The 26,183-nt window shown below is 56.5% G+C and overlaps 1 protein-coding gene across 2 annotated transcripts in view; it reads left to right on the forward strand.

Moving 5' to 3' along the window:
• Positions 1 to 926: 926 nt before the first annotated feature.
• LOC309402125 (voltage-gated inwardly rectifying potassium channel KCNH2-like) overlaps positions 927 to 26,183 on the forward strand; it is a 38,806-nt gene continuing 13,549 nt past the window's right edge. The window contains exons 1-5 of one of the 2 annotated variants that reach the window (XM_081971721.1): positions 927 to 1,503; positions 2,631 to 2,865; positions 16,823 to 16,983; positions 18,642 to 19,094; positions 20,913 to 21,127. In XM_081971721.1, the coding sequence (XP_081827847.1) occupies positions 1,428 to 1,503; positions 2,631 to 2,865; positions 16,823 to 16,983; positions 18,642 to 19,094; positions 20,913 to 21,127 (1,140 nt within the window). In that variant the 5' untranslated portion in view covers positions 927 to 1,427. Of the gene's footprint in view, positions 1,504 to 2,630; positions 2,866 to 16,822; positions 16,984 to 18,641; positions 19,095 to 20,909; positions 21,128 to 26,183 lie in introns of those variants that run through there. The other variant, XM_081971720.1, reaches the window with a different exon arrangement.

Raw genomic sequence — 26,183 nt, forward strand, 5'->3', positions numbered from 1 at the left:
CTCCCTGTTCCGGTTCAGGGAACACTTTTTAAGGAAGAAAGTTTGAAATAAATTCACATTTTATATGTGAGTGTGTGGGGGGGGAGTAGATTGGCTTGAACATCAGAGCCAGAACCGGGGAGTCCTCTATTTACGACTGGTCCATTTAGTGCCCGTTCAAAGTTTGACAGTGTAACTGAAAAAAAATGCACCCATTTGGGTCACCCAGGTGCCAGGCGAGCACTGCCCCCCAGCTCTGGGTGAGTCTCTGCAGGTCAACTTTGACCAAAAGGAGGGGGAGGGGAGGGGGCCTGGAGGCTCCACCCCTTTTGCCCCCTCAAAGAACAAACTGCTGGGTCATTCTCAGCGGTGGAGGGCCTGTTACCCCCCCCCTCTCTGGTTCCCTTCAAGCTGGCCCTTTTCCAGTTGGCAAGGACTAGCTTTGGCCAAATCTGGGGAGGGGTCCGCTCGGAGCCAGTCTCCTGACTGGAAAGCTGGAGGGGAGGGGTTGTGCTGTCGCTGCTCTCCCCACCCTCAGCCCCCCCCCCGGAGGGGATTTGGAGAGGGGAGGGCACCTCCACGAGCAGCCTAGACCCCTTTGGGCAGAGAAAAGAGACCCTCCCTCCCGACCCCCTCCCTTTGAGACCCCCTCCCAAACCAGAGAAGGCACTCTGCCCCGGCTCAGAGGCATCATCCCCTCCATCCTTCTCGCCCGCGAGCCAAGACCCGCCTCGCAGCTGCCGACAGGTTCCGGGGCTCGGCTGAGCCAGCCGCTGACGGGCGCCCCCCCCCTCATTCCCCACCCCGTTAAGGCTCGGGTGGCGGCCGTTGCCATTGGCTGAGAGGTGCCCAGGCTCCGCCCACGATTCAGTTCATCACCCCCCCCCCTTTCCCCAACATCCTCCCTCCTCTTCCTCGCTCGCCGTTCTGGACCGCCGGAGCTACTGCGATCGGGCCGTTCGAGACCCCGCACGGCGAGCGAGTCCCCCCTCGCACCTGGGGGGAAGCCCGAGAAGAAGCGGCCAGCTGCGCCCCCTCCGCCGCCCTCCCTCTCTGCCTGCTTGGCTTCCCCCCTCCCTCCCCCTCCCTTCTCCAGCCCCACCGCTCCGTCGCCTTTTCCTAAATAAGGCTCGGCATCGGCGCCCGTCCCATCCAGGCGGAGACCCCGGCTCGGGGAGGGGGCTCCAGGGACTCTAGAGACCCCCCATCCCGTCCGGCCCGGATTCAAACCGAGAAGGATCAAGGGCGCCCCAGAGGATCGGGGCTAGGGGGGGCTGGGGAGAGGGTCTTCCTTGCCTCGCCCCCCCTCCCCACCTTGAGACTTTGCTCCGGGGGTCGCGACTCGGGGTGAGGCCCCAGCGCTGGGCCGGCCGGGGGTCGCCGCTGTCGGGGGTCCTGGAGGCGCGTGGGGGCGGGGGCCGGGCGACCCTCCCCCATGGGCTTACAGCATGCCGGTCCGGCGGGGGCACGTGGCCCCCCAGAACACCTTCCTGGACACCATCATCCGCAAGTTTGAGGGGCAAAGTAAGTGGGGCCGGCCGAAGAGGGAAGGGGGTCTTGCCACGACAGGTGGAGGAGGGCTGCCCCGGGAGCGGCGACGGCCCGTGCCCTCCCTCTGACTCTCCCCGTGGAGCCCGAGAAGGAGGAGGGAGGGCGAGCCGGGTCGCAGGAGGGGCGGGAGACCCTCTCGGGGCGCCGGGTCCGTCTTCCCTGCGGGCCCGAAGAGGGGCGAGGGCAGCGGAGAACCAATCGGTCCGTTGAACGCCAGGAGGGTCCACGGCAGCTTTTTCTCGGGGGGGGGGAACGGGGGGGCGGGGGTCCCGTCGGACGAGGGATGCTAGGAGGCCGGCCTGGCCGATGAAGGCCGAGGGGGCGCCGGAGGGCAGGTGGATTTAAGGCAGGGGGTTCGACTAGAAGACCTCCAAGGCCCCTTCCGTCATTCTCCTCCGAGGCTGGGAAGGGGGAAACGGTTTCTCGCAGACCCCCCCCCCCGGGAGGCCCTGCCAGCGTGGGAGAGGGTGGCCGGCTCCATCTCTTCCTCCCTCACAGCCCCCTCCTCTCCCTCCGGCTGCTCTGTGTGTGTGCGTGTGTGTGTGTGTGCGTGTGTGTGTTTTGGGGAGGGGGCTCAGTGCATACCCTTGAGTGGCAGCCCCCACACTCCACGGAGGGTTCATTTGGGCCCTTATTGTGCCCAGCGGCCCAGGAGGGAAACTGAGGCCTGGGGTCAGGATTTGAATCCAAGACCAGGGCCCAGCCTTTAGCCCTGCCGGAGTCCTTGCTATCCCTCTCCTGGCTGATCCCAGCATTGAGCCTCTGCCTCGGTGGTCATCTAGTCCAACCTCCTGCTGAAGCAGGAGACCCTGGCGGAATCGTAAAATCGCAGAGACGGAAGGGACCCTTGGAGGTCATCTAGTCCAACCCTCTGCTCGAGCAGGAGACCCCGACCGAGTGACAGAACCAAACAGTTGTGATTCTGTGTGGGTCTCTCCCTTGCTTGAGCTGGGGGTTGGATTAGATGACCTCGAAGGCTCTCTCCAACCCTATCCTTCTTTAAGGGACTCCTGCTTGAGCAGGGGTTGGACTGGATGACCTCCAAGGTCCCTTCCGACTCTCTTATTCTGTATGAGTCTCCTGTTCTCTTTCCCACGCAGGCCGCAAGTTCATCATCGCCAACGCCCGTGTGGAGAACTGTGCCATCATCTACTGCAACGATGGGTTTTGTGATCTCTGCGGCTACACCCGGGCCGAGGTCATGCAGAAGCCGTGCACCTGCGACTTCCTCTACGGCCCTCGCACCCAGACCAGCTCCACGGCACAGATCACCCAGGCCCTGCTGGGCTCCGAGGAGCGGAAGGTGGAGATCTGCTTCTATCGGAAGGACGGTGAGTGGCGCACTCGGGGCAGGCAGGCGGGTGGGCAGGGACACCATTTGTAAGGGTCTCCAGCAGGGGGCTGGACTAGATGACCTCCGAAGACCCTTCCAACTATGTATTCCTATAAGGGTCTCCTACTTGAGCAGGGAGTTGGACTAGATGACCTCTGAAGACCCTTCCAACTCTGTGATTCTGTCATTCTGTAAGGGACTCCTGCTTGATCAGGGGGTTGGACTGGATGACCTCCGGAGACCCTTCCAACTCTGTGATTCTGTCATTCTGTAAGGGACTCCTGCTTGATCAGGGGGTTGGACTGGATGACCTCCAGGGTCTCTTCAAACTGTGTATTTCTACAAGGCTATCCTACTTGAGCAGGGGGTTGGACTAGATGACCTCTGAAGACCCTTCCAACTCTGTGATTCTGTCATTCTGTAAGGGACTCCTGCTTGATCAGGGGGTTGGACTGGATGACCTCCGGAGACCCTTCCAACTCTGTGATTCTGTCATTCTGTAAGGGACTCCTGCTTGATCAGGGGGTTGGACTGGATGACCTCCAGGGTCTCTTCAAACTGTGTATTTCTACAAGGCTATCCTACTTGAGCAGGGGGTTGGACTAGATGACCTCTGAAGTCCCTTCCAACTCTGTGATTCTGTCATCTGTAAGGGTCTCCTGCTTGTGCAGGGGGTTGGACTAGATGACCTCTGAGTCCCTTTTCTTCAGTGCAGTTGCAACTTGGAACGGTCACTAAGTGAAGCATCATAAATTGGGGATGACCGATAAAAGATTTCCATGGCTGAGGCTCCCCGAGATGCCACGACCGTCATAAATGCGAGTCGGTCGCAAGGATGACAAACAGTCCTGAGTCCCTTTTCCTCCGTGCTGTTGTAACTTGGAATGGTCACTAAGCGAAGCATCGTAAAGGAGAACCTTGAAGGGAAAAAAAGAAATAATGTTTGGAAGTTTTGTGGTTGTTTCTTGGGTTATTTTAATTTGTACAACAATTGAATTTTCCTCCTCTGTCAATCATAAGTTGTCAGAATGTGTCAAAACGACATTTTTGGGAAGAATCCCAGTTTTCCAAGGAATGGGGTTTTTTGTTCAACGTTTCGCAAGTGTGTCAAGGTTTCCAACAAGCTCACCCTGGACGTTGCGACCTACACACAAAGTTGTGCGAAAAGCGCAACTTCTTTGTGGGGGGAGGGCTACAAATGATTTTGCAGGGGTTTTATTTGACACAATCTGAAATTGTTGAATTTTCATCCTTGACATTTTGGGCTGGGATTGCAAAAGCCGCTTGCAAAGGGAAAAAATGTCTTGTTTCACACACACACACACACACAAATGAGCACAACTCCGCCTTTCATCCTGTCCTGTTTTCAGCCCGGTTTCAGTTGTGTGTCCGGTTTTGTGAATGAACACAATAGCATGAGGCGATTGCGTTGCTTTGAACCCTGCGCTGTAGTTCAGGGCGGGGGGGGATGTTTCCGTGGCTGGAGAAATTCAGCGGCTGGGTTTATTTTTTCAGCTTCTGACGCAATCCTCGGTTTTATGATGGTTCGTTTAGTGACAGTTGAAGATGGTGGACGGAGGGCTGTTTTGTAGAATTGCGATGGGGAGTCCGGAGGCAAGGGCTTCGTCCTTACGACTGTCGCTGGGTCCCGAGGTCATGCGATCTTCACTTGAGACCGTCTGACGAGCACTGGGGAAGAGCCGGTTCACTTAACAACCGAGTTATTACGGTATCGGCTTTACCACGAGGTCGTAAAACAGGGCAAGACTCACTTAACAAATGGCTTGCTTCGCAGGATATTTGGGGCTCCATTGGGCAGAATAGAGAATCCTAGAGCGACAGCCTTGGGAGGGACCTCAAGAGGTCATCTAGTCCAACCCCCACTCATCCCCACTCAAGGGAATTCCAGGTTCAACAATCTTGATGCCGATGGAGCCCAACGCTTAGTTGTAAGTGCGGCAGGCAACTCCCCGCCAGGAGGGACCCCCACTTGGAGTTGCGTGCGAATGTTGCCGCAGCCGAGGGAAAATGTTTCAAATTCTTCGGTCGCGGCAGAGGAGGCAGCGGGGGGGGGAAGGGGGGGTTGGTTGTCGTTCAGTTGACACAGCAGCTGATGTGCACGTGGGGGAGGCCCCACTCACAGGAGGAGTCGTTGCTGAAGGAGGCACCGCAGGGGCGGCCACCCAGCGGGTTGTGTCGTGTTTGTTTGCTCTCGTCCCCATGTTTGCAATTAACCTTCGCCCTTCGCGAGAGGGATCGGTCGGTCGGGTGGATTAAAAAGCCTCCCTGGCTTGGCTCACTTTCCCGATCCAGGCCTCGCTTGGAGGGGATTCCCCCTTCCGGCCTCAATGGGAACAGAGCTGGAAATGGGGCTGGGGCGGTCATCTAGCCCAACCCCCTGCTCAAGCAGGAGAATAACAGAATCACAGGGTTGGAAGGGGCCTTGGAGGTCTCCTAGTCCAGCCCTCTGCTCAAGCAGGAGACCCTTACAGAATCATGGAATGACAGAGTGGGAAGGGACCCTGGAGGTCATCTGGACCAGCGGTCACCAACTGGTGGTCCCTGAGAAAATGTTGGTGGTTGGCAGAAAAAACATTTGCATTTTGAAAATATTGTATTAAATACTGTTTAGCTTTAAAAAAAAATCATATTAGCAGTCCGCAGGATTTAAAATTAGGAATGTAGTGGTCCCTGAGGTCCGAAAGATTGGTGACCCCTAATCTAGACCATCCCCCAGCTGAAGCAGGAGACCCTTATAGAATCATAGAGTTGGAAGGGAGCTTGGAGGTCATCTAGACCATCCCCCAGCTGAAGCAGGAGACCCTTACAGAATCATAGAGTGACAAAGTTGGAAAGGACCTTGGAGGTCATCTGGTCCAACCCTCTGCCCAAGCAGGAGAACCTATACCATACCAGACAAAATTGCTGTCCAGTCTTAAAAACCTCTAGTGATGGAGCAACATCTGGTGGCAAGCAGTTCCACTGGTTAATGGTGCTCCCTGTTAGGAAGTTGCTCCTTAATTCCAGGTTGCTTCTCTCCTCAATTAGTTTCCATCCATTGTTTCTCGTCCTGCCTCCTGGTGCTTTGGAGAATAAGTCCGCCCCCACCCCCACTTCTTTGGGGACCCCAAATGTTATCCTGTCCTCCCCCTACTCCTTCTTTTCTCCAGGCTAACCAGACCCAAATCCTGCAGCATTCTTCCTATGTTTAGATCTCCATCGTCTCAGGTGCTCTTCTCTGCACTTCTCCCAAAGTCTCAGCAACTTTTTTGTGATCTGGTGATCAAAATTAGTTGCAGTTTTCCAGGTGTGGCCTTACTAAGGCTTTACAAAGCAGTACTAGCGGTTCATGTGATTTTGATTCTATGCCTCTGCTTAGACCACCGAGGACGGTTTTAGCATTTTCGGCTGCTGGCTTGTGTTTAAGGGATCATCCACTAGGACTCCAAAGTCCATCTCCCAGCTCCTGTTTTTGAGCTGTGTTTTGCCTACTTAGTACTTGTGCCTTTGGTTTTTTCCACCTAGGTGTAAAACCTTGGTTTTCTTCATGTTAAATTTCACATTGTTGGATAGGGCCCCGGGTTCGAGTTTGTTGAGATCTTTAATACTTGCGGTAAAACTCTCCCTGGCCAGAGCACATGTGCTCAGTGCCCCTCCTTCCTCCTTCCTCCTTCCTCCTCCTCCTCCTCCTCCTCCTCCTCCTCCTCCTCCTCCTCCTCCTCCTCCTCCTCCTCCTCCTCCTCCTCCTCCTCCTCCTGCAGGAATTAGGGGGAGACCTCCCAGTGTTGGCTATCCTGCCATGCAGCCATGGGTACGTCCGTCTTCCGTTGCAGAAACCCACATATTCTGTGTGTTTCCCAATTTTCCATTCATAAACTTTTTTCTTTTCCTGGCTTGGAGGCGTCGAATGGCCTCCTCTGATCGCTTTCTCCAAACGGGCATTCGGTGTGCCAATTTTCATTAGCACAGAATCACGGAAGGGACCCTGGAGGTCTTCTAGTCCAGCCCCCTGCTCAAGCTGGAGACCCTTACGGACAGAAGTGGGTTTCTGCAAGTTTGGCCCGGATCGGGTGAACCGGAGAAAAAAGGAAACCCACCACTGCTTATATAATTACAGAAGGACAGAGTGGGAAGGGACCCTAGAGGTCATCTAGCTTTAGCAGGAGAGCCTTTACTAGACGTGTCCAATCTTGGCACAATGCAAACATTTTTTTGGGGGGGGGGGAGTTTCAGGAATGTACATTGTCTCTACCAACGTTTTCCTCTTGGGTTTTTTTTTTTTAATGTGGACTTAATTCCGTGGGGATTTGGAGAAGCCTATTCCGGCCATTGAAGGCACCGGTTAATTTCTTGCATCGAAAATAAGCTAAAATGCCACCTGGATTATTTTTTCCATGGTCTCAAGGAGACTTTGCACCGTCTGTTTATTTATTTATATCCTGCCTTGTTTAAATCTTTTATCGAATTTCATACCACCTCTTTACCCGCAAGAGGCGGGAGCATAAAGAGGATGAATAGGCTCTTGGAAAACAACCAAGGATGTAAAATGCTTATTCTATCGAAATTGCAATAATTGTAGCAAAGATGAGCGTTTTTTTCATGAGAGTTTGTCCCGTGGTCAGCCAGGCTGGATTTGGCCTTTCGGTCCACCTCTGGAGTCCTTCCCAAAGTCTGCAGATAGGCAGATATCCCTCTTGAATGGTATTAAAGGGATTGTCGCAGGATGTCAGCTGTTCCCAATAAAGCAGCCCTTTTGCAATTGACTAATGGGGATTTGGACAAGGCCGGTGGTTATTATGGTTTGTACAGATGTTCCAGCCGGATGGTCAGGCTGGATTAGGCATTTTTCTCAACCTATCGAGTCCAGTTTGTCTCCCTGTGGAGGGAAATGTGGTTGTTTGACATTGTTGAAAACACGGTCGCGTGATTTCAGCCATTCTGGGCTGCCTGTAGTTACAATTGACCAACGGTGAATTTGTCAATGCCGATAGCGTTCCCAGCAGTGCTTCGGTTGTTTTGGGAGCACACCCAAGGTGCCTGTTGCTATTGGGACCAACCTTTAATCCTTCCCACCTTCTGCCCCCAACCCCTCCCAGTATGCCCCCTGCACTGGTATGCAGTTATGCGCTGGCAGGCTGGCCCTCCGGGGTCTTCAGAGTGCCCCACGGCTCTCTCCAGCCTTCCACCTCCAGCTTCTATTTCCCAGAGATGGCTTTAAGGCAGGGGTCCCCAACCTGCGTGCCACTGCCCACTACTGGGCCAAGGGGTGATCGCCGCCACCCCCCAGCCCGATTTCAGCTGGCAGAGTGCTGCAGGAGGCTGTGGAGGCCAAAAATGGGTAGCGGGGGGCCTCACACACACCCCTGTTTCCTGTTTTGGCTAGCAGGGTGCTGCAGGAGGCATCTGTACCATCTCCACCTCCTGCCAGCCCGTGGAGGAGAGTTACAATGCTGATCAGGCCCTCGAAGAAATCCAGTTTGACACCCTTGGTACAGGGTCTGCTGCTTGAGCAGGGGGGGTTGGACTAAATGACTTCCAAGGTCCCTTTCAACTCTGTGATTCTGCAAGAGTCTCCTGCTTGAGCATGGAGTTGGACTAGATGGCCTCCGAAGTCCCTTCCAACTCTGTCCTTCTATGACTGTGAGGGTCTCCTGCTTGAGCCGGGGGGGGGGGGGGTTGGACTAGAAGATCTCCAGGAGAGGCCCCTTCCAGTCCTATGATTCTATCAAGCAGAAGGAGGAGCCTTTCTAGGAATTCAGGGTGGCCTCTCGTTCCACAGAAGATGGTGATGGGCTTCCGATTGCTTTTTTAGCTTCTTCTGCATGGGACTCCAGCTGTTGCCTGTTGCTGTCCCTGGTGGGGGTGGGGGGTGGGGAGTGGGGGTTTCCTTCTGTAGGAAGGATGGAATTTCAGCCTGGATCCCACTGGGACCCCAGGAAGATAAGCCATCAGACACGTGGGTCTGGGCCCCCTCTGTTTATCCTGCCTTCAAGAGGGCTGCAGGGGGAGGGGGCTGCCTCAGACACAGACACACAGGGGCTGGGGAAAAGGCCTTCCACAGAGCAACGGCAGCAGGGGGGGGGTCATTGCTCTCCACCCTCCCCTTTGTCGCTGGGTGTGTTTACAGGCTGCTGTGGCCTGTCAGGCCTTGGAGATGCTGTTGTGTTTCCTCCAGCTGCTGTTGGCAAGGAGCTTTGTGGCTGAGTTGTTTGTCCCTCCGTCCGTCCCGGCTTTGCTCTTGTCTCTTTCGTTTGTGCTCTGCTCCTCTCCAGCATGGGGGTGTGGGCTGCCCCCCCCGTTCCCTCCCCATTTTCTCTGCCCCCCCTCCCTCTTGGCCTCCCCGTCCCATAAATATTTCTGATCGGTAGGCTAGTTCCCACTGAGGGAGGGAGAAGGTTCGCGGCTTTGGAGCCTTCTGACGTCTAACGTACAAACGCCATGGATCCCCCCCATTTCTGTCGCTAAGTGAGGCTGTGGCTAAGTGAGCCACCTTCCGTGGCATGGTCGTTAAGTGAATCCCGGCGGTTGTTTATGCTAGTAAGAGAGAATTGGATTTGTTTGTCTGAACGTCGCGAAAGGGGATCGCGTGACCCTGCGTCATGAGTGGCATTCGTTGCCCAAGCATCCAAATGTAGATCTCCTGATTGTGGGGATGTGCTGACGGTCTTAAGTGTGAACAACGGTCCTTTGTGCAGTGCCCTGGTAACATCGACCGGTCACTAAATGAGCTGTTGTAACTCGAGGATTACGTCTACTCCCTTCGGACCAGCAGACATCCGGCCATCTCTGCCTGCCGGTTTGCTCCTCCTCCTCCTCCTCCGGATGCTTTTGGTTGGGGTCTCTCTGGGCAGGGCCCCACGGAATCCCCCCCCCTGAATTTAAGGGTGAAGCTGGGGTTCTTTCGGTGGTGCCCTAAGGCTCCTTTTTGCCCCCCCTCCTTCCCCCCCTCCTTCCCCCGCTTATGTGGGTCAGCCGAGAGATTAATCCATAGTTTTCTCTCCATCCGGGCGCAGCAAACGGTAACGAAGCCCGTTGAAGAAAGAGACGCAGCGGAGTCCGCCCTTGCGGTGGTCTCGCCTGCTTCCCATAGGGGGTGCCCCAAAATTTAGTTGGGGGGAGAGTCTGGCTCTGGGGCTGCACCGGAATCACCTGTTCTGCCTGGGAACCGAGGCAGCCAAAGGGCCACCACAGCCGATACCGGCGGCCACGGGGGGGCCTTTAACTCCCCCCCCCATGGGCGGATCACCCAGCGAATGGGGCTTGCAGGGTGAGGAGGGGGGCCACCCGCCCACCTTAGCCTGAAAAAGGGAAGTCTGCATGACCTTGAATGGGCAAGGACTGACGTCCGACCTGGGTCCCATGTATTTCCCAGCCCCTCTACTGCAGCAGCAGAATCAGAGGGTGGTCCTGGGCCAACCTCCCCTCCCCCCACAGGACAGTGGCCGCCTTCTGATGGTATTTGAGGAGGGGGTTGGGCACCTCCCTCCTGGTCCACCTTCTTTGGCTCCACATCAGGGATCCACAACCCTCAGCCACGGCGCAATCCCAGGACGCGGCCCCTTCGGAACCGTGGAAGTGGCAGCCGAGCACATCGGGCGCAGTTCTATTCGCACGAGAGGCCAAGAGCCTCACGCCTGTCTGACTGCCACTTCCATGGGACCATCCCCTGTCCCACCCCCGCTGCCGATCCACAAAGCCGGAAAGGTTGGGGACCCACTGGTCGGGATCACGTTTTGGATCAGCTTGGGGCCACCGGGAGATGCAGCTGGGCTGGCCAGTTCCCAAGGATGGGGGTTGGGTCTTCGTCCTCCGTGCACGCCACCCTGCGGGGCCCGATCCTCTCAGCTGGGAGGGGTCTTGGGGGGGGGAGAATTGTGGTGGCTTGATCCCTTTGGAAATTGGGAGAGCTGCTCGGGTGGGAGGGGGGGAATCCTAACTGAGAGAGGGCTGTCCTCTGGTCAGGTGCAGCTCTCTACCCACAGGATGTGTTGGGCAGGGGTCTTTCAAGGGGTGGGGGTCAGCAAGCTGAGTGGACGAGCCTGGGGGGGGGGCCTTGAGTGGACTCCTTTGTGTGCGCATGCGAGCGTTTTCCACCTTCCAAGGGTCAATCGGCCATTTTGGAGGGCAGGGCAGGTGGGGTCCTCAGCCCCCTCCCCAGCATGCAGGCAGGGCCGCCTTGCCTTGCCACTTTGGGGGCAGAGGCCAGGCGCCGTCCTCCCTCCTGCCCCTCCTCCCCATCCCGGGTGCCTTTCTCTCCACGTCAGCGACTTCTTCGAGCCAGCCGGTAAACAAAGCCGGCTGCTGCGGCAGGAGCAACGCGCTCCCCCCCTTCCCCTTTTAGGGAAATCCTTGCCCCTCCCCAGACACGTCTGTGGCCTCATGCTCACCCCTCCCGCCTCCCCCCTCAGATAACACGGTTGCCATGGGCAACGCATGATGGACAGCCAAGGGGCCCTGTTGTCTGAAAGAGGGCAGACCCGGGAGGAGTTTGCAGCTGCCACGAAGGGTAACTGAGGCAGGGCCATTTTTTGCCCCCTAACTGCCCCCCCCATGGGGGTCTAACGTGCAGAGGGGGGGGCATTTGGCTTCCTCCCTCTTTTCTGTCTGGAAAGGGGACGTGTGGTAATCTCCCTGGGGCGAAGGGCTGCATGTCAGCAACCACAACGGAGCCCCACATTCCCGTCATTAAGCGAGACCTTTGTGACATTTGCCCCATTTTACCACCTTTCTCGCCTCCGTCGTTAAGTGATTGTTCCCGGTAGTGGATTTTTTTTTTTTTAATTGAAAAAGTTTTATACAGACAAATTTTCCCCCTTGGCAGTGGATTAAGTCAGTCCCCCGGTTGGGAACTGAATCAGACTTCCGCATGGATTTTTGCTGGTCCAGAGGTTGCAAAAGGGCGTGACCCCGAGATGCTGCGACTGTCATAAATACGAGTCAGTGGCCAATGGTCTGAATTGTGACCTCAGGCATGCTGCAAAGGTCGTAACTGCGAAAAATTAGTCACAAGTCACTTTTTCCATTGCCGTTGTAACTTGGAGCAGTCGCTAAGTGAAACATTGTAAGTTGAGGACTTCCTGTAGTCCTCCAGTTATGACAACAATTTGAGGCTGACATTTCTGTGGCTTTAGCCAGACGGTTGTGAAAGGAATAGCGCTCCATTTTACGACATGGAGGTGGTTTTATTCCCTAGGTGGTTAAGTGAATCCCTGCCATTGCCTAGTGAGTCAGGCAGTCGTTAAACGAATCAGGCCTCCCCTTTGACTTTCCTTGCCAAAAGGGATCGCCTGACCCCAGGGGAACGCCGTGACCGTCATAAATACGAGTCAGTTTCCAAGCGTCTGAATGTTGATCACGCAACCCCGGGGACACGCAATGGCCGCTAAGTGTGAAAAGCAGTCCGGGGGCTTTTGTCAGCGGACGGTCGTTCAACAAACAGTCCTAAGTCGAGGACCATTCTACAAGAGGAAAACCCACCCCCATTTTCTTGGGGCTGTGCTTTGGGGAGCAGTGGAGGGAGGGAAGGACAGGTGGGAACAGCTTAGCCCCCCCCCTTCCTCCGAGGGAAAGCTTCTCGCTGATTCCCCGGGGGGGCGGGGGGGGAGCACGGTCCATTAACGGGTTAGAGATAGACACATGGGGAAGAATTGCAGGGGAGGGGGCTGGGCAAGGAGGGGAGGGGGCTGGGTGCATGCAAGAGAACTGAGAGGGAGACAAAACAACAGCAAAGCCCCCTGCCCGCTGTTCGCTGTTCGCTGTTCGCTGTTCGTAGTGGCACAAAGCAGCCCCCCCCCTCCGCCGCCAAAGAAGGTCTGAGCCGTGGAAGGAGGAGAGGCATTCCGTCCCGCACAGACCCCCATAAAAACCAGACTGGCTTTTCAGATAAAGCTTCCGCCCCTTGAGCTGAGCGTTGTTAGGGGGGCTTTTTTGAGGAGGGGGGCATGCCAACCCTGGAAGGGGGCCCTGCCACGATTGGAGGGGGGCGGAGGGGGGGTACTTCCCCTGCCAGGCTGGCGTGGCGTTCTCTTGGGAGGGGTCCTGGGGATGCCAAGCCTCGGCAGAAATGCCCCCTCCCCCTTTCAGATTTGTGGGCAACGCAGCCTGCCTTGTTTGGAGGGGGGGGCGTGAGCTTCTGCAGGAGCCTCTTGGGAGGGGCTCCTTCCAGGAACCTCCTCCCCCAATTGGAAGGGGGAGGCATCCTTTTTGTGGGCGCAGAGAGAAGCTGGGGAGGCTCTTCCTTCTCCGGGACATTGGTGAGGGAGGGGGGTCAGAGGCAGTGGGGAGGGGACTCTACGATGAGCGAGGAAGGGAGCGGGGGGGTCTGCCTTGCCTCCCGATTGGAGGAGGGGTACAAGGCCATGCGGCAGGTGCTCCCCCAGATCAACCTAGAAGGAAAGGGACATCTTACAAGGTTTCGTTTAGTGACCAAATTTAGACCCGGGCTGGGAAAAAAAATGGACTTAGGGCTGTTGTTTCACACTTACAACTGTTGGTCGCAGGAACAGGATGCTCGGCAATGGACTTGTATTTATGAGGCTCGTAGCCGTGTCCTGGGGCTCATTGGATCCTCTTTGGTGACCGTCGGACAGGAAAAGTCCACAGGGAATCTTAACGAACTGTGGGACTAAGTTCACAACAGCAGGGGTTCGCTTAATGACCGGGGCAAGGAAGGTCGTAAAATGAGGCAAAACTCATTTCACAAATGTCTCACTTAGCGACAGACATTGGGGGCTCCATTGTGGTCGTAAGTTGAGGTCTATCCCATGGCACAGGAGCCCCCACTTTCAGTTGCTAATTGAGACATTGGTGAAGTGGCTTTTGCCCCATTGAACGACCTCTCTTGCCTCTGTGGTTAAGCAACTCCCCGTGCAGTTGTTAAGTGAGTCATCCGGTTCTTAAGTGAATCCGGTCGCAAAATGGGATGGCGGGACCCTGCGCCCGTCATCAATAGGAGTCACTTGGCAAGCGTCTGAATTTGGATCCCATGATCACAGCGGTCGTAAGTGTGAAAACGGTCCTTTAGGCCCCCTTTTTTTAGCACCAACATAACTTTGAGCGGTCACTAAGCGAACCACTGTAAATCGAGGACTAGCTGTAAAGTTTTGCAAACCATGTGGTGGCTCAAACATCCGGCTTGGTGTGTGTGTGTGTGTGTGTGTGTGTGTGGCAGGCAGGCAGGCAGGCAGGCGACTTCCCTTGCATAACGACAGAGTTGGAAGGGACCTTGGAGGTCATCTAGTCCAACCCACTGCATGAGCCACCTCTGTTTCCTCCTTTTGAACCCTGATAACAAACCGACATCTATCCGTCCAGTTTCTCCTCCACTGACTCGGAGGGACTCTGGCCCCAAAAAGGGGTGGGCTGGATGACCTCAAAGGAACCCTTCCAAGCAGGAGTGGGCTACCTGACCCAGGAAGTCCGGCAGTCAGTCCAGACTTACAACCATTCGTTTCGCAAGGGTGACTTTACGACCGTTTTTCACAGTTATGACCGTCGCGGCCTTCCCATTAGTGGGAGGCTTGGTGATTGACTCACATTTAGGACGGGGGTCACACGATCCCTTTTTGCGACTGTCTGACAAGCGAAAGACAAGGGGGGGAGCCGGATTCGCTTAATGACCGTGGGGGTGCATTTATCCGCTGCAGGGATTCTCTTAACAACAGTGGCAAAAAGCTTGTCAGATGGACTGAAGCTCACTTAACAAAGGTCTCACTTAATGTCGGCTGGCCCGCCTCCTCCCTCTCTTCTTGGAATGGCACAAAGGAGCCTGAGCGCTGAGGGACACATGCGCCCCCTGGTGCCCAGATGTTGCATTGTGCCTGGAGAAGAATTGTGACCTGAGAATGGAAGGGAAGGCAGCCACTCGGCAACTGACTCGTATTTATGACAGTCGTAGCGTCACCTGAACAGCCTTGTGACCGTGTGCACAAAGTCAATGGAGAAAGCCAGATTCGCTTAACGACTGTGTGTTGCTCAGGTCACAATTGCAGAGATTCACTTAACGACTGTCTTGCAAACGCTCGTAAGACGGAGCAAACAAACCATGCTTCCCAATGGCTCACTTAGCAATGGAAGATTGGTCACAGGTCGAGGACTGCTGGTAGAGGCACCAGGTCTCTCTTGACATGGGGCAACCTATGGAGAGAGAGAGCAGAATGACAGAGAGGGAAGTAACCTCAGAGGTCATCTAGCCCAACCCTCTGCTCAAGCAGGAGACCTTAGGTCATTTCAGACAGGTGGCTGTCCAGTCTCTTCTTCAAAACCTCCAGTGCCGCAACTTCTGGTGGCAAGCAGTTCCCCTGGTTAATTGTCCTCCCTTGCAGGAAATGCCTCCTTCATGCCAGGTTGCTTCCATCCGTTGCTTCTTCTCCTGCCTTCTGGGCCTTTGGGATATAAGTGGACCCCCTCTTCTTTGGGGCAGCCCCCCAAAATATTGAAAGACTGTTATCCTGTCCGCCCTGGTTCTGAGTGTCATTCCTGCTTCTTCGTACGCTTTCGTCTCCGCTCTGACGTATTAGTGGTGCCAAAGCTTGGCTCCGCCGCTCAACCTCCCTTTTTGGGGATCAGGCGCCCCCCCTTTCTGCTTTTGCCAGTTGCCATTGTGCGGCGGTGGTGGCCAGGGCCTTATTTGGATGTCAAATGCCCTGCCAAATTCCCCAGTTGCCCCTCTCTCTCTCTCCCGGGTTGGCCAAACGGCCCATCTCCGGCTACGGTGGGCATGTTAGTCAGTCCTTGGCAAGCCGGCTTCCTCTTGGCGGTGCCCAGCCTCGCCTCGGGGTGCAGAGAGAGGAACCCCTCCTCCCTTGGCACTGGGACACCAGCCATGCCAGGGCTGAACTCCCATGCGGTGTTGCCTTGGCCCAGGTGAACTCTGTGCACGCCCAGGGGTGCCCTGATTCTCTTCGCAGGGGGAGGGCTGCGTTGTAAGGGGAGGTGAGGAAGGGGAGAGGGGGACGGCTCTGGGGAGGGGGGAAGGAGTGCCCAAAGCTGCTCCAACCCCAGAGGTCTTCAGCCAGCCAGCGAGAGGCTTGACCTTCCTGAGGACTAGGAACTTAACGTTTGGAAAGGGAGAAGATGGCGGCTTTGGTGAAGGGGAGGCTTGGTTGAATTCGTGGGGGGGGGTGAAGGTTGCTTGGGGGAGCGTTGCATTCTGAGCATTGGGGTTTGTGCTGCCTGAATGTGACCTTTTGGGGGGGGATTCAGGCCAGATCCTGGGAGTGGGAAGACGGGTTTGGCCCACAGAGCCTGCCCCCCCAAGAGTGGAGTCCTTTGCTGCACCCCCAAATGCCTCACCTGGCCCTTGGTTGGTGGCTACTGGGTCCAACGCCCCCCCCCCCCCAAGTATCTCCCAGGATGCCAGGTGCAGCTTCACGCCAGCGACCGGGTGCCGCCTCCATCCAGGGAGGGGGGGGACAAGAGCTTGGGAAGTGCCTGACCCCTCCCCCAATCTCCCTGGAGGTCATCCCCAGGTGTGGGAGCCCCCTCCCCTCCACGCAGGACGATGGGTTACCCATCCTGTTTGTTCTGTTCTATATTCTATACTCTGAATTCTAATTCTACTCTCTGTTCTGTTCTGTTCTCTGTTCTGTTCTGTTCTCTATTATTCTACCATATTCTAGTTTCGTTCTAGGTCTGTTCCATCCCATCCCATCCTGCAGCCTTTCATTTGTGCAGCTCTGTTCACTGTCATTAAGCAGAGCCTGAAGGGAGAGGGATTTCCACACCGCCCAGCGCTGTTGGCACAGGTGGCACCTCCAGGGCCCCCTTTGGAATGATCTCTGGCCGAAGGCACACGGGGCCCAAACCTGGGCATGTCCTTGTCAGTAGCTGGCTGGGGGGAGGGGAGAGGGGGGGAGGCTCTTAGCCCCCCCCCACTCTCTCCCCTGCCCTGAGGAAGGGGGAGCGAAAGTGGGGTCCTCTTCTGATCTCCCCCCTCCTCCCCCTTTTTTGGGCAGGCAGCTGCTTCCTGTGCCTGGTGGACGTAGTGCCGGTGAAGAACGAGGAAGGGGCCGTCATCATGTTCATACTCAACTTCGAGGTGGTGGTGGATCGGGACCTGCTGACCAGCTCGGCCAAGAACACCAACCATTGGGTGTCGCCCGCCGCCTGGTTGCCCACAGGTAGGGAGGGGGGCCCTGTCTGCAGGGGACAGGCGGACGGACGCAAGGGTCGCCCTCGGAAACCCCACCTGTGTGTCCGGCTGGTCTTCAGACGAGACGATGATGCTTCTGTAGTTGCCATCTTACTTTGGGGCTGCCAGGAAGAGTGACGTAGAGTAAGTCTTTAACTTAACGACCGCAAAGGGGAATAAAGTACAGGTAACCATCCCCCCCCTCCCTCCCCCCGCCCCCAGTGCCAGTGCCACCGCCTGATCTGTGCACCAGCAAAGTTGGGGGCCGCTGATTGATTCCGTCCTCATTCAGATAGGGCTATAAGAAGCAATGAGGGTTAGCTCTTCATTGCTCTGGTTGACTTTTGGGGGCTGGCAAACCCCCCCACCCCCACTCTAAAGAACCCCTCACCCCTTCTGCAGTGCCCCCCCCCCGTGCCTACAGAACTGCCGAAGTGGGGCTGGGGGGCAAAGCCCAGAGGAGAAAGTCGGTGGCCCTTTATCTGCCCTCATCTCTTAGTATGACCCCACCGGGGAGAGAAGAGGGGAGATTGGGAAGGGGGGGAGGACAGCCCCGGAGGGTGGGGGATGCCTGGAGGAAATGGTCCTTAGCAACCCCAGCGTCTAGTGGGACGAGATCTTAAAAATGCTGCAGGAAGAGCTAATGCAAACCCGGGCAAGTCTCCCAACCACAGGGAGGCTTTCTGGGGCCCCTCCTTCTTCCTCCCAAACCACCAAGTCCTTGGGCGTGGCCTGGAAAACGAGCAGAACACCTTTGGGGATGGGGATTTGGGGATGGGGGCAGCAGCCGAAGAATGGCGGCTTTACGTGAACGGCTGGTGGGCTGTCTGGAGGATCGGGGGGGGGCTGGTCCCGGCGGGGACTCTGGGGTCCCCTCGGGTCAGGTTGCTCGGAGAGCTTGGCCGAGAGCTCGAGGAGGAGGAGGAGGGGGGGAGGGGGGGAGGAGCAGAACAGCGTGGGAGGATAGATGGGGAGGACAGACAGAGGTGACTGTCTCCTTCCTGCAGGAACAGCCTGTCCTGTCGCTTTTCTGCAGGGAAGAGTGCACAATTTGGGCTCTGAAAGCAACTCTGTTTGTGTGTGTGTGTGTGTGAGTGTGTGTGTGTGTGAGCACAAAGGGGGGGATTATGTGAAGGCAGCAGGCGGGGAGAGGTTTCCTCTTACTGGTGGGTCCTGCTGGGGATGAGGGGCGCTTTGGAACCCTCCCTCATCCTCTGGGCCAGGCCACAAGGAGGGCTGCTGACCCCTGGTGGCCAAAGCGTCCATATCCCGCTGTGCCAGAGGTGTCAAACTCAAGGCCCATGATCACACGGTCGTTAAGTGGCTTCCCCCTTGACTCTGCTCATCAAAAGGGGATCGCGTGGCCCCCAGGGGGCGCTGCGATCACTACAAATACGAGTCCTTTTCTCAGCATCTGAAGGTTGATCCTGCAACCACGGGGATCGTAAGAGGGAACAACAGTCCGAAGTTCCTTTGTTAGCGTTGTAATGTTGAACGGTCGCTAAATGAACCATTGTAAGTCGATCCGTAACCAAGGCGGAAGAGACCACAAAGGTCTTCTAGTTTGACCTGCAGATGGGGAAGGGGCTCATTGACCGACCATCTCAACCCCGCCACTCAAAGGCGCGTCCCGGTTCTGCCTTCCAGGCCGCGGCAAATCCTTCCGGCTGAAGCTGCCGGCACTGCTGGCCCTGGCCGGGAGCAAGCAGTCGCTACCGCAAGATGAGCCGGATGAAGCCGTGGTGGTGGACCTGTCCAAGCCCAGCAGCGAGTCCGTGGCTCTGGACGAAGTCACCTCCTCCCTGGACCACGCCTGCCTGGGCTGCGAGGAAGAGGAGGAGCCCGAGCCGGAGGACCGTCGTGCCTTGATGGAGCACAGGGGGAATGGCAGAGAGGCCCCCCCGGTCACACACTCCTCGCCACGGATGGACAAGGCCCCCCTCCTCCACCTGGAGGCCTCCTTCTCCAACTGCAGCCTGATCCGCAGCCGCTCGCGGGAGAGCTTCTACAGCGTGCGCCGGGCGTCCTCGGTGGACGACATTGAAGCCATGAAGGGCGAAGGGGAGAAAGGCTGGGCCCACAGCCGGCATGCCAGCACAGGTGGGTCCCCGCTGGGAGGCAGGGTGCGAGGGGTGCCAACGGATGTGCTGGGGAGGTTGGGCAGGCAAGCACTGCTGATAGCGTTAGAAAGGACCTTGGAGATCCTCTAGTCCAACCCCCTGCTCAAGCAGGAGACCCTTACAGAATAACAGCACTGGAAGGGATCTTGGAGGTCATGTAGTCCAACCCCCTGCTCATGCAGGAGACTCTATGGCATTCAGAATAAGAGAACAATAGGGTTGGAAGGGACCCTAGAGGTCTTCTAGTCCAACCCTCTGCTCATTCCAGACAAATGGTGGTCCCATCTCTTCTCCAGAACCTCCCGTGTTGGAGAACCCACAACTCCAGCGGGACAGAGGAGATCTCTCCCCGTCTTGGCAGAAAGAGATTTGGGGATATCTTGTCAACGGGTTAGGGTGAGGATGAGGGTTGGGTTGGGGTTTAGGGTTAGGACTTAGGGTGAGGGTTGGGGTTCAGGGTTAGGATTTTTGGTGAGGGTTGGGGTGAGGGTTTAGGGTGAGGGTTAGAGTAAGGTTTATGGTGAGGGTTGGGGTTAGGGGTTAGGGTTGGGGTTGGGGTTAGAGTGAGGGTTGCGGTTTAGGTTTGGGGTTGGGGTTGGGGATAGGGTTTAGAGTTAGAGTTTAGGGTGGGAGTTGGTGTGAGGGTGAGGGTGAGAGGTAGGGTTGGGTTTGGGTTAGGGGTTGGGGTTTATGGTTAGGATTTGGGGTGAGGTGAGGGTTGGGGTTCAGAGTGAGGGGGTTTGGGTGGGGTCGGGGTGAGATTGGGGTTTGGGGTGAGGCTTGGGGTGAGGCTTGGGGTTCAGGGTGAGGGTTAGGGGTTGGGGTTGGGGTTTCGGGTTGGGGTTAGGGTTTAGAGTTAGGGTTTAGGGTGAGGGTTGGGGTGAGGGTGAGGGTTAGGGTTGGGGGTTGGGGTTGGGGTTGGCGTTAGGGTGAGGGTTGGGGTTGGGTTAGGAGTTGGGGTTTAGGGTTAAGATTTAGGGTGAGGGTTGGGGTGAGGTGAGGGTTGGGGTTCAGAGTTAGGGTATTGGGTGGGGTTGAGGTGAGGGTTGGGGTTTGGGGTTAGGGTTGGGGTTGGGGTTCAGGGTTAGGGCTTTGGGTGAGGGTTGGAGTGAGGGTTGGGGTGAGGGTTGGGGTTAGGGTTTATGGTTTATGGTTGGTGTTGGTGTGAGGGTTAGGGGTTGGGATTGGGGTTTAGGGTTGGGGTTGGGGTTAGGATTTAGAGTTAGGGTTTAGGGTGAGGGTTGGAGTTTGGGGCTAGGGTTGGGGTTGGGGTTCAGGGTTAGGGCTTTGGGTGAGGGTTGGAGTGAGGGTTGAGGTGAGGGTTGGGGTTTGGGGCTAGGGTTGGGGTTGGGGTTCAGGGTTGGGGTTGGGGTTCAGGGTTAGGGCTTTGGGCGAGGGTTGGAGTGAGGGTTGGGGTGAGGGTTGGGGTTAGGGTTTAGGGTTTATGGTGGGTGTTGGTGTGAGGGTTAGGGGTTGGGGTTGGGGTTTAGGGTTGGGGTTGGGGATAGGATTTAGAGTTAGGGTTTAGGGTGAGGGTTGGAGTAAGGACTAGGGTGAGGGTGAGGGTGAGGATGAGCGTTGGGGTTAGGTTAGGGTTAGGGTTTGAGTGAGGGTGAGGGTTTAGGGTGAAGGTTGGGGGTGGAATATTGTTGAGCAACTTTGTACAGGTCAGTTCGGTTCCTTTGGCCGCCGGGCTGATGAAGAGAACCGAAGCTTTGGGCTCGGGGCGTCCTCACGTGGGCGGGAGGGAGATGAAGCACCATCCTCTTTCGCTCACGACTTTGGGGTTTCCCAGCAGGGGCCATGAACAACGCCCGGAGCCACCTGCTCAACTCCACCTCTGATTCGGACCTCATGCGTTACCGGGCGATCAGCAAGATACCTCAGATCACCCTCAACTTTGTGGACTTCAAGGCCGAGGCTTTCCTGACCTCCCCCTCCAGCGAGAAGGAGATCATCGCCCCCAGCAAGCTGAAGGACCGCACCCACAACGTCACTGAGAAGGTCACCCAGGTGAGAGCCGGTCGCAGAAACCTGCAGGAGGGAAGCTTGGAGGCCCCTCTGCCGGGCGTCACGCAGCGATATGGTGGGGGCCAGTGGTTGTCAGGCGGATAGACGTAGGCCTTGGCGGGTACTTGCGGAGAAGCGCAGTAGGGCGGCGGCCAGGGTGTCTCTCGCGAGGAGAGACACATCCTTGTTCAGGAGGACTGTCTTGGTTTCTGCTCGAATCGGTCAGAATAGAGGTGGAAGGTCCCTTGGAGATCATCTAGTCCAACCCCCTGCTTGAGCAGGAGACCCTTACAGAATCATAGAAGGACAAGAGTTGGAAGGGACCTCAGAGGTTATGTAGTCCAACCTCCCTGCTCAAGCAGGAGACCCTTACAGAGTCATAGAAGGACAGAGTTGGGAAGGGACCTTGGAGGTCATCTAGTCCATTCCTATTTTGGCTGAGATGGCAACAAACACGGCAAGGCAGCCAGGGAAGGGGCAGCAAAGAGGAACCGGTGTGTATGTGTTTGCAATTGAAGATTGATCAATTGGAGGAGGGGGGGTCACAGGATGGGGAGGGGTCTCCTGTGCTTGAGTCCTGTGGGAGTTACCTGCCTCTTTGGAGAGAGCTATCAGGCAAAAGTGCAAGGACACCAAACTTAGGAATCAGCCATTTGGATCCAGGCACCGCTTTGGGGGGGAGGGGAATTCTGCCTGGCAACTCCAGAGCCCCCCCCCCCCAGGAAATGGCTTCTATGGAGGGCGGGCTTGGCAGTGAAGAGGGGGGCACAGAATGCATCCTTCATGCTTGTGGGGGACGCTGGCCTTGCTTGACCGATGCCCTCGCCCAGGGAAGAGCATTCTCCCCTCCCCACAGACCTGCAGTGAGTGAAAGAGAGACAGAGAGAAAGTGGGAGAGGGGAGAAGAGAGAGATAGAAAGATGGAGAGATAGCAAAAGAGAGACAGAGAAAAAAGAGGGAGAGGGAGAAAGAAGGAGATGGGGAGAGAGAAACAGAAAGAAAGAGAGAGGGAGGGAGGGGGAGCGGGAGAAAGAGAATGTGGGAGAAGAGAAAGGAAAGAGAGAGAGAGAGAGAGAGAGAGAGAAATAGGGCGAGGGAGAAAGAAGGAGAGGGAGAAAGAGAAAGAGAGAAAGAGGGGCAGAGGGAGAAAGCGAGAAATAGAGAAAGTGGGAGAGGGGAGAAGAGAGACACAGAAAAAGAGAGAGATGGGAGGGAGGGAATATGAAGGAGAGAGAGAAAAACAGAGAAAGGGGGGAGAGGGAGAAAGAGAGAAAGTGGGAGAGGGGAGAAAAGAAAGACAGAAAAAGTGGGATGGACAGAGAGAGAAAAAGGGAGAAGGAGAAAGAGAGAAAGGGAAAGGGAGAAAGAAGGAGAGGGAGAGAGAAGGAAAGAGGGAGGAAGAGAGGGGGAGAAAGAGAGAGAAAATGAAAGAGAGAGAGACATAGGGAGAAAGAGAGAAGGAGAAAGTGGGAGGGGAGAAGAGAGAGTCATAAAAAGAGAGATGGGCAGAGAGAAAAAGAGAGAGAGGGAGAGAGCGATGAAGAGGGAGAAAGAAGGAGAGGGAGAGAGAGGGAAAGAGGGAAGAAGAGAGAGGGGGGAAAAGAGAGAAAATGAGAGAGAGAGAGAGAGAGAGAGAGAGAGAGAGAGAGAGAGAGAGAGAGAGAGCAAGCTGGTAGGAGATTCCAGTTTTAGGATTGGCTGTGGTTCCACCTCTTCCCCGGGGTGTTTTTGGGTCTTCTCTGGTTGCTCCCAAGTGTCCAACTCTGTCTCGGCCGTCTAGGGCTGCTCAGCTCGAGGACGGGAGCAGCCAATAGGTTGGCCAAATGAATCCACCTGTCTCGAGTGAAAGGGGGGGGGGGTTGGGGGAGGGGGGGCAGGTGAACCGTCTTCCCAAGGCCGGAGCTTCATCGGAGATGGCGTCGCTCACTCGCCTCCTCAGGCAGGTGCCAGGAGGAGACCCTGCGAACCTCCCACGATTTCAGGGCGGGGGTCTTTCCCCACTGGTGGTGGAGCCTGGGAGGGGGGGCTACTCTCAGGTCCCCTGGGGGCCAAAGAGGCACAGCTCGGAGCCTTGATGGCTGCAGGACGGGTGCCCAGAGATGGGGGGCAGCATCAAAGGAGGCCGTGAGGGGCATTGCCCACCTTGGGAGCCACAGACGTGGGGGGGGGCCCTCTTTTTTCAGCCTTTCCTGCTGAGATGCATCACGAGGATCCCCTGCCAGAAAAGGGGGGTCGCAGGGGGGGGACAGCCCCATAATTTGTAGCTGACTGTCAAGGCCGCTGCAGGAAACGGCGGTGTTGCTCATTTCAAGGTGACCCGGACTTTGGCGGGCACCCCCATCCGTCTCCCTTACCCAAGACTCTGCCGCTGCATTGCAGGGCCTTGGAAAAGACCCCCCTCCAAAAAAAACCAGAGCTGGTGACCCCTGCCTTCCCCAGGGACGTGGGGGGAGCAAGATAAGGGGGGGTGCATCCCTTGTCCGCAGTCGGCCTCTCCCATCTGGGCTGCTCCCGGTCTGTCCCATCTGCCAAGAGATCTTTGGGAAGGTTTGAGTAAGGGGAGGGGCCCAGAGGAGCCAGGAGGGGGGTGCCTCTTAGGGCGGAGCAGAGGGAGAGGGGAATGGGGAGGGAAGGAGCTGGCAGCTGTTCCCTCTGCCAGCCGCTCTCCAAAGAAGCCAGGGTGCTACCAGATGCAGCTGCCTGGAGCCCTTGAGCTGCTGTTTGGGCCGGCCCCCCTTCCCCATTCCTGCCTGCAATGCCCGGCGGGGCAGCTGCGGACCCTCCGAACGCCCCCTCTGAGCGGCCAGCCCCTTCCCTCCGGCCGGGATGCCTCGGGGCAGAGACGGGCAGCCAATACAGCCGGAAGACAAGGACTCGCGTGTCCGACGGGCTGTCCGCATCTCTAGCTTGGTGGCTCAGGAGGTACGGCGGGGAAGCGGTGGGTTGGGGTGGGGAGCAGGGGTTTTGTAGTGGGGGGAAAGAAGTCTGGGGATCTGGATTCCAGAGGGACGAAGCACTTTCGGGTGTGCTCAGAGGCTCTGTTGTTTTGGGGAAGCTCCCTGTAGAGTGGGCCATTGTCAGAAGGAGCCCCTCAGCTGTGAGGAGTCACCAACACACACACACACACACACACACACACACACACACACCCCTGGTGATGCTTTGTGAGCTCTATCCGGCCTGCCAAGCCCCTACCCACAAGGACCCCCCCCCCAAACTGGGCCAAGCAAAGGGAGGCCTCCTCAGAAGACACACACACACCCTGTCCTGGCTCCAGTGGCCCCCACCCCAGAGATGTCTTTGGGACCCCAAACGGGGAGGGGGCTTGAGTTGGTTGCACTGACTTCCTGCCTTTTGCCAAAAGGGGGAGGGGTCTGAGGATTGAGAAGGGGACAAGTGTGGAGCTCTTTCCCTGTTGAATTACCTACCGATGCATGTTGCTCCCTTCCCGCTCAGAGGGTCTCTTTCTTCCTGCGAAGCCCCTCCTCTGCCACCCCCCACCAACCCCGGCATCCCAATTGGGTGGGATGAAATCAGAAAGACCCCCCCAAACCCCAAAGGGACATCTTCTCAGCAGCCCCCAAATATGGTTGTCCCTCGTACTCCTCTCCCTTGATCAGGACGGGCGTCAAAGCCGTCCCTGCCCCCAATTTTTAAAATTTGCCCTTTTTTTCCATCGGCGCCCCGACTTTTGTCCTGAGAACTGAGAATTTGCCCAAATTTCCACACACAAACACCCAAAAAAGTTGCAGTTAACGTCCAGAATTTGAGATGGAATTGATGGACGACTAAGGATCTATCAGCAGGACGTCCGATCCTTGGCAGCCGTCTAGCAAATAGATCGTTTCCTAGGAATACCAGTTGTTAGGTTATTTTGGGCGGTGGGCACGAGATTGTGTGTTTGGGGTGTTTGTTTTTCTTTGATTTTTGTGAACAAAAGTGGTGCTCCTCTCCTCTTTTCTCTCCCCTGCCCCAAATCGGGGGTGGGGCTTCCCTGTCCCATCTGGCCTGCCCTCGTCCATAAAACAGGCAGCCAATATCATCATCGTATAAACTTTATTGTAAACTTAGAAATTTGGAATCGGCCAATTAAAACATCTTTTCGAGCAGGTGGAAGCGGGTTGGAGGAGGGGGGGCGCGAGGTTGGGATCCAGTGGATTGGCGTGGAAGATCGCCCACCCCTTGATCCTTGAATTTGGGCAGCCTCGCCCCTCCGAAGGATTGGCACGGAAATTTTAGCAGAGAATAACCTGAAATCGAGACTTGAAGTCTTGGCTTCAGGTTATTCACTGCTAAAAAAGAGTTTTCTTATATCGCTGCGTCCCTCCGGGCCTGCCCCATGGAGAGGATGTGGGGGGAAGCCCCCTGTGTTCCCTTTTCCTGGGGCTGGAAGGTGCGAGGTTGAAGGCTTTTTTCTACCGGGGGGGGGGGGGGCAGAGAGCAATTTCCAGGGGGTGGGGTGGAGAAGGCTGTATCACATTAAAGCAGGGGTCTCCAACTTGGCTTGTGAACTTCAGTTCCCAGAATTCCCTAGTCCAGCCCTGGAGACAAGGCTGCGGAGCAGGGGGGGGGTGTCTCAAATTTCAGAACAACAATGCACAATGAGATCTGGGGTCTCTTCCAGGCCTGTCCTGCGGCTCAAACTGGTGAGGGAGGCACCAAGAGATCCACCATCTGGTCCCTTTAAGGAAGGGGTCTCCAAGCTTGACCATTTGAAGGCTTGTGGACTTCAACTCCCAGAATTCCCCAGACAGGGTGTCCCTCCCCCCCCCACTTCTGGCGTGTTTTCTACCCGAGGCCAGTCTGGCAACAAAATAACCCTGCCAAGCAGCTGGGAATTCTGGGAGTTGAAGTCCACAAGTCTGAACTTGGCCGAGGGTGGAGACCCCCTACCTTAAAGGGATTGGATGGTGGATCTCTCAGAACGCGCCCCTCCCCCCTCCCCCCAAGCAATTTGAACCCTGAAGAGACCTTTCTGTGGGTTGCTGCTGTGAAAATTGAAATTTCACACACACAGACACACCCAGCCCTCCCTCCAGGGCTGGTGGGGCAGAAGAAG

Source organism: Natrix helvetica (genome assembly GCF_964273705.1).
Source record: "Natrix helvetica genome assembly, chromosome: Z".
Classification (NCBI taxonomy): Eukaryota; Metazoa; Chordata; class Lepidosauria; order Squamata; family Natricidae; genus Natrix; species Natrix helvetica.